The 12,832-nt window shown below is 40.2% G+C and overlaps 1 protein-coding gene across 1 annotated transcript in view; it reads right to left on the reverse strand.

The window, feature by feature from the left end:
- Positions 1–12,832, reverse strand: part of Gapvd1 (GTPase activating protein and VPS9 domains 1) — a gene marked incomplete in the record, with an annotated part of 63,807 nt that overhangs the window by 41,899 nt on the left and 9,076 nt on the right. Inside the window, 9 exon segments of the mRNA XM_074104970.1 lie at positions 807–912; positions 2,382–2,488; positions 3,932–4,073; positions 6,341–6,458; positions 7,496–7,659; positions 8,360–8,497; positions 9,187–9,296; positions 10,868–10,961; positions 10,963–11,057. Of these exon segments, the coding sequence (XP_073961071.1) occupies positions 807–912; positions 2,382–2,488; positions 3,932–4,073; positions 6,341–6,458; positions 7,496–7,659; positions 8,360–8,497; positions 9,187–9,296; positions 10,868–10,961; positions 10,963–11,057 (1,074 nt within the window).

Consider the following 12,832-nt stretch of genomic DNA (forward strand, 5'->3'; position numbering starts at 1 on the left):
TAGTGTAGCACGTTGCCATGGCAATGTCTCCTGAGTTACTTATTAAAAGTATGATTTTATGGGGTATAAATCCGCTAAAAGTAAGGAGTTGCGACAGTTTTAAGGCGATTCCTTCATGGCTTCCTAAGCACTTAATTTATTTTCTGTTTGAAGGTAGCCACTCGTATGAGAGTTGATGGATGACAGATGACGGCACGGCTGTTTGATCTGTCGCAGAGTGACTTGTCAGTAAAAGTGCAAGTAACGTAATTAGCATTTATTTAAAATTGTACTTGAAGTGAAAATACTGTGGTGGAATATTAGCTATATAGCGTTCTCTCTTTTGCAAGTCGTAGCCTTTTTCTTTTCTTTGTGTGTTTGTTATTTCTTTACCCGTTTTATACTTTATTATTGGGAATTAATAACCTGTGGCAACTTTGTTGGTCAATGTTTGATGTCATTGTTTACAATGTAAGTTTTATTGTACCGTTTGTGCCCAAATACATAAATAAATAAATAAATATTGTTGTTTCTCTTTTCAGGTAAGAATTGTTATTTAGTTAGTTTTATAAACTTAGATATGTGTTAAGTATTAGTGAATAATAAAACCCCCACTCTTTTCAGAGCAACTCAGTCTAGTTTTACTTCACCGCTTCAGATAATTTAGGAAAACTGGATGGAATACACATTATACACATTAAAAACATTTTTCTAACAAAGTGTATCACAGATGTCTCCTGGGTAACGGGACAGAATAACATAGGTACACTTAAAAGTAGACTGACACATTTGGGGGGTTATACTTACAGGTCTAAACAGGGCTTTACCTTGATCTCAAACTTGCAGAACTTATCTTCAATATCGTTGCGCGTCTGTTTTAACAGCTTCGCCTGGGCGCTGTTCGCCTGGCTCACGGGCGCGTTTTGAGGCAGCCTGCAGAAATAAAAACCTTAAATAACCTTTCGGTAAAAAAAATATTTAATACAACCTTTTTGTTGACTGTAGTTTTTGGCAACTTGCATTGTCACCCAAACTATATTTGCATACCGAATTTCAAGTCTTCTTCTCTTTTAAAATATAGCTTTTCTGTCCTAATTAATAGGACAATTTCGCCAGTGTCAAGGTAAACTCTCTTTGAGAGGGACGTTGTACGGTGATTGTAGTTTTTGCAACTTGATAGTAAAATTCCAGAAATCACGTGGAGTTAACTTGCGCATTAAAAAATGACAGACACGAGAGCAATATAGAATTTTGTGATCACTGTTCACTGTTAAGGTTAATAGCCGCATAAAACACTATCAAAATTATACTTCAACCAGCCAAAGAAACAGAAATAGCAAAATTAGATATTGTCTACATCCGCCATGTTCGAATGCTACAAATAGATTCCGAATTTCAAGTCGATGCCATTAACCGTTGAAGAGTTCCGTCGTGCGGAGACGATCCTGGCCGGACTCTGGTAAGATTATTGTACTGTCACGCAATTTACATATGTATGCCAAATTTCAAGTCAATCCGATAGTTTGGAGTCTGACGAACACTACTTACCTACACGTAAAAGGGTCGATCAACTTTATTCAGTCCCGTTGTCAAAGAGAGAACAGTAACAGAGTTTAAAAATAGTTATTTATGTGGCTGGTGCATAATGAGAGGCATTAAAGTACGAGTGTGGTTTTAATGCCTAATTATGTTAGTAAGTATGCCTAACTAAGTAGGTTAGTAAGATCACACGAGTGTGTGTTTAATGCCTAATTATGTATAGCCGCATACATAACTTTATCTACATGCATATCATACGTTTTCTATAATATGTTAAAATATGGCCTGTATTTTGACTTTGACTTTGAATAATAATTATTATCTACATGCATGTCATAAGTTTTCTACAATATGTACAGTACAGATATGCATTGTTAAAAAAAGTATTACCGATACTTTAATGTAAACATTAAGATGCACTGTACTTTAATGTGAACATTAAGATGCACCCGCAGATACCAGGTTTCTTAATAAAGGCCATTTGATAGTCGTTTCTGAACATATTAGCAGGTGGTAGGACCTTGTGCAAGGTCCGCCCGGATTGCTACCACCATCTTGCTCGCTAATCCTGCCGTGAAGCAGCAGTGCTTGCACTGTTGTGTTTTCGGCGTGGAGAGTAAGACAGCCGGTGAAATTACTGGCACTTGAGGTATCCCATCTTAGGCCTCTAGGTTGGCAACGCATCTGCAATTCCCCTGGTGTTGCAGATGTTTATGGGCGGTGGTGATCTCTTACCATCAGGAGACCCACTTGCTCGTTTGCCATCCAGTCGTATAAAAAAAATATATATATATATATATAATAGGGAAGTTACGATATGCATGTAGATAAAATACTATTTTGTGTTATAAACTAGTTGTTACCGTCGCTGCGGCGCGTCCCCGGCGGCGTCCCCGTCCGTGACCTGCGAGGAGGGCGTCTCGCGCCCCGAGATGTTCGGGCTGCCGCGGCCGCTCACGTTCGCCGACACCTGCACGTAAAGTAATGAAATGAGCAATGTTATGCTATCGTACGTCGGAAAAGTTCGTATTATCTTGGCAGAACACGATGCACCAAGTTAATTTTAAGACCTGATGACATTAAGACTGACATGCAACACATGTTTGGCAATAAATTATTTCATTTCATTTAATTTTTCGACTAAGTTACTGAGGGAGCGCCAAAGTGCGCATACTCTTAGCAAGTCTCGGTTATAAGTAAATTCAATTTATTATTATTATCATTTTTTTTGTAGTATTTTACTTTCCTTACAGTCGAAATGAAAAGTAGTGTCTAACTCGGGTGAAGTTACCCATTTCCCGTCGAACTATCGGCGCTATCTCGGGTGAAATGGGTCACTTTACACCCTTGGTTATCAATCTACTATTTAAGAACTGATTATATGTAACACATGTTTGGCAATAAATTATTTCATTTCATTTCATTTTTCGACTAAGTTACTGAGGGAGCGCCAAAGTGCGCATACTCTTCGCAAGTCATATTTTTTTTCCACTGAAACTTAATTTTTTCCCGTAAAAAACTATAGATTAGGTTAGGTTCGTTTTATAACACTTCTGAACAATTATTGCATTCAAAGTCAAAGTCAAAATATCTTTATTCAATTTAGGCTATAACAAGCACTTATGAACGTCAAAAAAAAATCTACCACCGGTACGGAAAAACCTCTGCTGAGAAGAATCCGGCAAGAAACTAAACGAGATATATTATATTTTTAAACAGATTTACAATATTATTAAATGATATCTATATCAAAGCTGGAAGCCGTGGTGGCCTAGTGGTTTGACCTATCGCCTCTCAAACAGAGGGTCGTGGGTTCAAACCCCGGCTCGCACCTCTGAGTTTTCGAAATTCATGTGCGGAATTACATTTGAAATTTACCACGAGCTTTGCGGTGAAGGGAAACATCGTGAGGAAACCTGCAAAGCAATTCAGTGGTGCGTTTGAAGTTCCCAATCCGCACTGGTCCCGCGTGGGAACTATAGCCCAAGCCCTCTTGTTCTGAGAGGAGGCCTGTGCCCAGCAGTGGGACGTATATAGGCTGGGATGATGATGATGATATCTATATATCACAAGTATTTAACACCACTTTATTTATAACACATTTTCAAATTCAGAGAAAATATAGATCTGCCTCTGCCCGCCCGTCATAGAAAACCTGTGCTATAAAAAAAATCAGTCAAGTGCGAATGCGAGCGACTCGCGCATGAAGGGTTCCGCACGGCGTACAATGTTTTAAAAACAAATAGTACAGTAATAGTTTTTTTTGTAAAAAAATCCAATACAAGCTTTTTTGCTGGCGGTACTTTTTGACAGACAGACAGCGGAGTCTCAGTAATAGGGTCCCGTTGGCACCCTTTGGGTACGGAACCCTGAAAGGCCCTCGCCGCGCCACAGCATCCATCCTGTCACTCACCATGTCAGACAAGTTGTCGTTCTGGTCTTCCGTCTCCAACTCGAGGCTGGAGGTGACGCTGTGATTGGACGCGGCCTCGGAGACCGCCTCCAGGTTGTCGGACGTGTTGCCGAGGGACACCTCGTCGTGGGACACCGAGAACCTGGCCGGTCAGGGTGGGGATCAGTTTGTCTAGCCACACTACCAAGGAGCGGAATTTCTCATAGCAAAAATCAAACATCAAAGGGATTGAATTCCAGTTATCGATGTTATGGAATCAACTTTTCGCTTGTTATCGCTTTGCAACATTATTCTGTAACATTTGACCTCTTTGATAAGCGACTTGCATCTCCATATTAAAATAAAATAAAATATTACATTTATGTCGCTTGAGTTTTTTTAAGTCATTCCCGTGTTAAAATGGTTAATCCTACAAGAAAAACGATTAACAAATGGATTAAAAAACATCCCTTACTTATTTACAATGAAGATTCTTTCAACGATATACTGCTCTAAATGTAAAGTTAATTTAAAGCAGCTCAAGCTCTTTATATTTTAATTGTAACTAACTTAAAAGGTGCTATTTTAAAAGTACCCACTATTATCTGTTTTATTAATTACTGAAATATTTATCGATAGTCGATAAAACTTATGTTCAATTCCTTTGACGTTTGATTTATGCTATGAGAAATTCCGCTCCTTGCACACTACACTTCCATTCAACGTAGTAGATAACCAAGTAGCGGAATTTTCATAGCAAAAATCAAATGTCAAGAGGGATTGACCATTGTGTTTTATCGACTGTCGATGTTTCACTGTCAGTTGGCACGATATGTTTTAGGTAATGCAATTAGACCTGTAATGGGGAGGCCTTTGACCTGCAGTGGGACACTATATACTACCAAAAAAAAAATAGACCTGTGTGTTTGTTACAATACAACCGAAACGGAAATGTGTAACTGGCGATAGACTAACCTTCATTCAAAATAACATAATCGAAATCTATATATTACATTTTCTATATTTTCTTTATCTTGTCTGTAGTAACAAAGAATTATCATTATTTTCTCTACATTTTCACCATTTAAACTAAGAGAAGTAAGAGAAGAATTTAAAATTAAGAGAAGGATTACTTTGTCCATATGTTAATCGTTTTTCTTTTACGATTAACCATTTTTATTAACACGGGAACCTAATAAAATAATACTTTTAAAAACTCAAGCGACATCACATGTCAAATGTGACGTGACGTAATTTATTTTAATAAAGAGATGCTAGTGGCTTATCAAAGAGGGTTAATGTTACTGAATAATGTTAAAAGTCAGTAACATGCGAAAAATCGATAACTGGAATAGTCGATAAAACACAATGGTCAATCCCTCGTGACATTTGATTTTTGCTATGAGTCCGCTCCTTGTAGATAATAGTTAAGGCGTTAAGGCTGCGTGGCGGCTAGAGACGTGTTGTGAGCTATGTGTCTTTCATGAACCAGTAGAAAAGCTTCATGTAAATGAAATTGAAAAAAAAAAATTTGGGACACAAATATAAATAATAGATACAGAAAAAAAAAAGTGAAATATAATAAAAAGAGAATACAAAATACAAAAAATAAATAAAAATAATTAATAAAAACATTAAATTTAAAAAATCAAAATCCCGACTGCCTTAAAAACTAAAAGGAAGAAAATAAGTCTAGTGGTCTAGAACTCTGTCAAGAAGCTCATTTAAGGTTCAACAGTCGGGACCCATTACCAAGATTTTTTTGAGCTGGTTACGATTTGAATGGGTCATTGGGTTTCATGAAGAACATATTTCTAGCACATGTCTGGTGAAAATGCAGCCTTAGACTTAGGTTCTTATTAAATAAGGGACCGCCTACATCACTGTATTTTTTTCATACATTAATTTTATATTGTACTCGTAATTTGCATATATTTTATTCAAAACAATTATCAATTTTAATAGATTGGCAAATAAGTACACAATTAATTAGGTGAAGTTACATCCATTTATTTAGTTCCATCTATTATATTATAAGGACCTTTTGCAACATTGTTGGGATTAAGAGCGTTTATACCTGCTGAGCTGGCAACGTTGCATTTTTGTTAGTTTTTCTCGATTATTCCATATACTGTGGTCTGTTAGAGCTGTTCTTAATATATAAGTTAATGAGTCTACTCCAATAATTATTCGTGATAGACTATTTTTTTTTAAAAACGTTAATAAACATTTGTTCGTTTTTTAAAAAAATAAAGTCTGTAACGAATAATTATTGCAGTAGACACATTAACTTATATATTGAGAAGGGTTCTATCAGACAACATTATTAATTTTCATTCAATTTTTATGGAATAAGCGAGAAAAACTAACAAAAACGCAACGTTGCCAGCTCAGCAGGCAAAAACTCTAATTAATGATGAGGGAACTTACCTGGTCCGCTTCTGCACGGGCGCGCCGGGCGGCGCCGCGAGCGCGGAGCCCGCGTCCTCCGCGTCGCCCTCGGAGCCGCCGCAGTGGCACTCCAGGACCTTCGACTCCGGCACCAGACCTGACGGCGACAAGCCACTTTATGAACGAAGGTAGCATTCCTGTGTGGCACTGCTTATTATGATCCACAGCTCTAGTGGAAACAGCTGAGCGGAGCGGGGCAAAGTGAATGAAGCGTTCCAATGAGGGCTATCGCGTATGAATTCGCCGCTAGAGGCGCTAGTGTAGCGTGAGGTCTGCGAAATGTCAAATCTTAGTTTTTCTATGAGCTACGCGGGTTTATTTACAATTAGAATAATTTTGTTAATATTTTGCATGACCTGAAATTAATTATGTCAATTATGCGATTTAAAGTTTTGGGGGGTTTCAACAACTCTTTTATTATATATATTTTCATCTAAATGTGACAAACGTCACATAAGTAGTGTGACAACGCTCTACGAAGCCGAAATTAGCCGAGTCTCTTTCCAAAGACCGATGTGCAATCTTTATGGCCGGCTACTGTGTCTACCCTCGCACCGCGCAGTTCTAGTGGAAATAGCTGATCGGAGAGATCTCCAGGTGTACACGCAGCCTCAAGGCTCCAGTACACAATGGCGTATACTGGCCCACTTCAGGCCATCGCCATTGTGTACAGGGGGTAAATGGTATATAGTGGCGGACAATTGTCAATCGTGGCGCGCAATCGGGATGTTGTCGGTTTTTTGGGCACACTTCAAAGGAATCGTGGCGTAGCGTGGCCTGTGGTGTTCACACAATCGCCATTGTTTAGTTCTTCACCGACCGCTGACCGGGATAGTTCATTATTTTATTAAATTTGATCGTCTCCATCGTCTTTTGCGCCATTTTTTTTTAATAAGTTTGTGGCGGTACACACTTCTGTAATACTTGTAAGCAGTATATAAATAAATAGCCGCGGCCGTAATTACTTCCACGTCCATCGCAAGTGTTTTCCCAGGCAGCAATGAGCCATGCGCCATTGTGTGAACACAAGTGATCGTGGCCTACAGTTGTGCATTGCAAAGCATGGCCCATCACAGGCTATTGTGTACTGGAGCCTTTAGGGTCCACGACAGCTCGGCTAGCACTGCCACTCACCGACATAGTCGTTCTCCTCCTGTCTAGCGAGCTGTATGACGTACACCTCGTTTCCGTCGGGCTCGCCGGGCTCCGCGGGGCCCGCGGCGCCCCCGCGCGCCAGCCGCTTCGGCACCTTTGCGAGGATGCTCCGCTTGTGGGGCTCATCTGGGGGGGACTGTCTGCTGAGGGAGATAAGTAGCACTATAAAGTACTGCTACAATATACGGTAATTGACGATTTTTATGTTTATAAATATACAACAAAGTACATAAAACAAAGTCGTTTATAACTCAAAAACGGCTGGACCAATTTTTATGATCTTTGTGTTTTTGGATTTGTCTTCGTCAGGAATAGGTTACTAAGTATTAAAACGGGTGGTAGATTTTTTTTGACATTCATAAGTGCTTGTTGTAGCCTAAATTGAATAAAGATATTTTTCACACCTCTCCTTTAGAAAAGTAACTTTTCCTCCCTGACGAGAGGGAGCAAAGTGCAACTTTTCTGTTCAAGGCTTTTCTAAGTGTTTTATTGCAAATGCTATTTTTTGAAGTTGATAATTGTAAAGCCACGCCATTTTCTTATGCTGGTTGTTCTTTAATAATATTTAGTTTTTTTTTTCAAGTTCCTTAATGCTCGGTGTGAAAAGTTGTATGAGCGACTCGGGAGCAAAATTATTTTCATCTTGGGCGTTAACACTTGAATCCCTCATTACGCTCAGGATTCTACTTTAGAATCCCTCGCTATGCTCAGGATTCTATTGTAGAATCCTTCGCTACATTCTGGATTCAATGTACGCCCTCGCCGTAAATATACCATTTTGCTCCCTTGTGACACAAATAACTATTGACTTTGACTTTGAATGGCTGTCGGTTATGACGTTACCTGGGCCTGCTGAGGTCAGGCATTTTCCGCAGCAGGTCGTGCAGCCGGCTGCGGTAGTTCGGCTCCAACGTCTGCAGCAGAGCGGCGAGGGACGCGCCCGCGGCCGACGACGACGAGCCTCCCTCGCTGCCGGACTCGCTGAATAATAAATAATAAAATAATATCACGGGAAAATTCACACCAATTGACTTAGTCCCAAAGTAAGCTTAGCAAAGCTTGTGTTATGGGTACTCAACGGATAAATATATTATTTAGATAGATACATACTTAATACATATTAAACACCCAAGACCCGAGAACAAACATTCGTATTTTTCATAACAATATCTTGCCCCGACACGGGAATCGAACCCGGGACCTCAAGCTTCGTAGTCAGGTTCTCTAACCACTAGGCCATCTGGTCGTCACTAAATATGTAGAAACCAAACGCAAGTCTGATTAAAAATCAAAGAGATATTCGTGTTAGAGGTATGAATAAGTAGCCTTCCCACCTGCGGGGAGTGCTTTTTGCAAATTAATTAAATATGCACTAAGTTTAAACTCAAAATTACTAATAGTGACTAATCTTTTGAATGGCGGAGGCAAGTTATTCCAACACTTCGTGCCAGTGTATTTGAAACTACCCTTAATTGCGGCAGTTTGATGGTACGGAACAGCTAGCACAATAAATCTCTATTTTATTTTATTTCTATAGGTACTAACACTCTTTGGTCATGATCTGTCACGGCGACCAGATATACACATAACTGACGTTGTCATGGGTTTGCGCTAGTGTCGCCCCTGGCACATCATTTGGCACTTTATAGTACAAGGCCTTAGCTTCTAACCTGTAGGCGGAAGCTTCGGCCGCGGGCCCCGAGCCGCTGGACATCTCCTCGGAGGTCACGCTGGGCGTGTTGTTGTTCAATTTGGACGATATACGCTTCAGGAACGTTATCTGTGGAAAAATGTGTGTGTTATTGACATTTCATAATTCGAAATAATAATATTAAAAATAATAAATAAATAAGCCGTGGTGGCCTAGTGGTTTGACCTATCGCCTCTCAAGCAGAGGATCGCGGGTTCAAACCCCGGCTCGCGCCTCTGAGTTTTTCCAAATTCATGTGCGGAATTACATTTGAAATTTACCACGTGCTTTACGGCGAAGGAAAACATCGCGAGGAAACCTGCACAAGCCTGCGAAGCAATTCAATGGTGTGTGTGAAGTTCCCGATCCGCACTGGGCCCGCGTGGGAACTACTGCCCAAGCCCTCTCATTCTGAGGGGAGGCCTGTGCCCTGCGGTGGGACGTATATAGGCTGGGATGAATATTAAAATAAAATATCTGTGTTTTCCGTACTGCTTACTATATGTTCGTATTCAATAAAGAGTAATTTAATTATATTAAACTAGAGTTTACCCGCGGCTTCGCATGCGTTAACTATTCGATCTGGTAGTTACAATTAAAATTCCCAGATCTTACAAAATTCCCTGGGAATTCCCAAAATTTATATCGTGGTCTTCATTGAGGTTGTGTTAAGAACTGTCCAAAATGTCAAGACCCAGCGGTTGAAATTTCAAGATTTTATTCCTTTCCCGTGGGAATAACGGGATAAAAAGTAGCCCATGTGTTATTCCAGACGTCCATCTATCTACGCACCATTTCATCCATGCGTCCAGCCGTTTTAGCGTGAATGAGAAACAAACACAAACAGACGCACAAACTTACGCATTTATAATTAGTAGAATAGGATGGGAAAACAGCCATACAAAAAGTTCGTCAACCTTTGGTAGTGATGCAACAGACCTCGTGTTTCTGTTTCCGCAACTGCGGAAGTTCCGCGCGCTTTTTAATATCCCGTTTCACTTCTGTTTCCGCAACTTTTATAACGGAAATATAATCGGAAGTTTACGAGGGTTGTGACGCTCAACTCTCACTCAGTGGCCAATAACTTTTCACAAAATACTGACCATTAGTTAATTTTCAATATTAATAAAATTTTAATTTTTAATTTGATTTTTATTTGTGTTTCTATCTCTAATCTAGGTTTGGTGTGTATTTTATTTAATCAAAATATATTTGTAAAAAAAGTTTTTACACTTCCGTTTCTGCATTCATTTCCGTCTCTGCTAAAACTTCTTGACATCAGTTTCCGTTTCTGGTTCCGCTAAGAGATTCAGTTGCATCACTAAATTTTTGGTAAAGGGTCATTCAAGTATTACGTAAGCACGAGAGGGGGTGGGGGGGGGCTTCGCTTTAACTTATTGTTGATGACATGGGGTTGGGGGTTCTAGTATACTGTTCGTAAGCAGGGGGGGGGGTAGGGTTTTGCTGATTTCGCTGACAGGGGGGGAGGGGGTTAAACATTACTTTCTGCTTACGTAAATTGAATGACTCCTTATATAATGCTTTGGTTCAGTGATGCAATATAGAAAGAAAGAAACCTATTCATTCATCCTTTATTTAGTCTTATTATTATTCGTTATGTAGAGCGCGGCGGCGGGGGCGGCGCGGGGGGCTGTACTGACCAGAGTATGAAGATCGTGGGCGAGTAAAGCGCGGCGGCGGGGGCGGGCGGCGCGTCGGTGCGCGGCGCGGCGGGGGCGGCGGGGGCCGCGGGCGCGGGGGGGCCAGCGCCGCGCCGCACACCTCGTCCACGAGCGACCACACGCACGAGCTCTCGAACTTGGAGCACAGGTCGCGGAGCTTCGGTTCCATCTTAAAAAAAAATACACAAGTAAATCCGGTTATAACGACGGCCAAGAGACCGGTGGTATTACGTCGTACTAACCGGACGCCGTACTAAACGGACGGATGTAGTTTCATGGTGGCTCATATTAAAACCAAACATATGCCTATACTTACGTCGCTAAAAACGGTTGGTTGTTGAATGCGAAGTCGTACTAAACGGACAACAATGTAGTTCAGTAATTTTTGCTTCGATCATTCTTAATTCAGTAATAAGAAAAAAAAAACAATAGAGTAGAAACGTCGTACACAATTTCACCCGAGAGGCTCATAGCAACCCGAGCCGGCTTGACGAGGATGGATATACGAGTACACGTCAAGGAGAAATCGGTTTATGTTCGAGTTACACTCTGCTTTTCATTTAGATTAGCGAGAAAATTAAATAGCAAAAGTGGAACAAATTTAGTTTTGTTCATTTATTAATTTAATATGATGAACTTTTTTTCACTTCTTATGCTCATAAAGTTGGTATTTATGCTGGATCTAGGCAATATAAAATTACTATTTATGCTCTAGCGCATAAAATAAAATCTTCGTCTTAGACCAAGATGTCAACAGCCACAAATAAAAAAGTTTCTGTGTATTTTTTAATAAAAAATATTTTATGCTAAACTAAAAGTCAGTCAAAATAAATCAATAAAATTAAAAATGTATAATTATATATAGCAATGCATGAAAAATAAAAGGTACCTAGTAAGTGAATAATTGTTTTCACTATTGCTATTTAATTTCCTCTCAATCTAAGTGAAAAGCAGAGTGTAAAACTCGAGCATTAAACCCATTTTCCCCTCGACGTGTCTATCCAACCTGGTGGCTATATGAACGCCTCGGGTAAAATGGCTTGTTTTATGCTCTTCTTGTACAATCTACTATTATTTGTGGCCGTTAACATTTTGACGAAGATTTTACTTTATGCACTAGAGTATGAAAAGTCGCCTAGATCCAGTATCGAAGGCAGATGACGTTGTTAGCACCAGGTCTAACCCCCTTGAGCAGTGAGCCTTTTTTTTATTCGACTGGATGATAAACGGGCAAGTGGGTCTCCTGATGGTAAGAGATCACCACCGCACATAGACATCTGCAACACTGAGATCTAAGATGGGACACCTCGAGTGACAGTAATTTCACCGGCTGTCTTACTCTCCACGCCGAAACACAACAGTGCAAGCACTGCTGCTTCACGGCAGGATTAGCGAGCAAGCCGGTGGCAGCAATCCGGGCGGACCTTGCACAAGGTCCTGTCACCTGCGGGGATCAGTAATGCTCGACCCTATACTGCTCGGCCATCACTGTACGACCTGATAATACGAACTCATTTTGGATTAGAATTATCAAGTCGTACAATATTAGGTCGTGCATTTTAGGGTGTCCATTATTGTACGTCGTTATAATCGGAATCCAATCGAATCGAATGACCTTAGGTTGTGTTAGGTCCATTTGTGACCAGCGCCAGGACCAAATTAAGTTATTTTCTACTAAATTTATTAATATTCGGCGTACACGAAAAAACATGATCTATAGTGCGAATTGATTGCTTGCTGTCAAAAATGTGCTCCGGTTATAAGGTCGTACAAAATCAGGTTGTCCAGTAGCACCTTGAACATTATCGGTACAGGGTGATAAAACTCGACCCGTGTTCCAAGTGACATGCGATTGAATTATAAAGGCCGTAAAAAATCGGTCGAGCATTGTCCAGGGGGCTGCCATGATCTTTTCATAAAACGATCCAAACGCAAAGCAGTTCA

This window comes from Choristoneura fumiferana, chromosome Z (genome assembly GCF_025370935.1).
Source record: "Choristoneura fumiferana chromosome Z, NRCan_CFum_1, whole genome shotgun sequence".
Lineage (NCBI taxonomy): Eukaryota > Metazoa > Arthropoda > Insecta > Lepidoptera > Tortricidae > Choristoneura > Choristoneura fumiferana.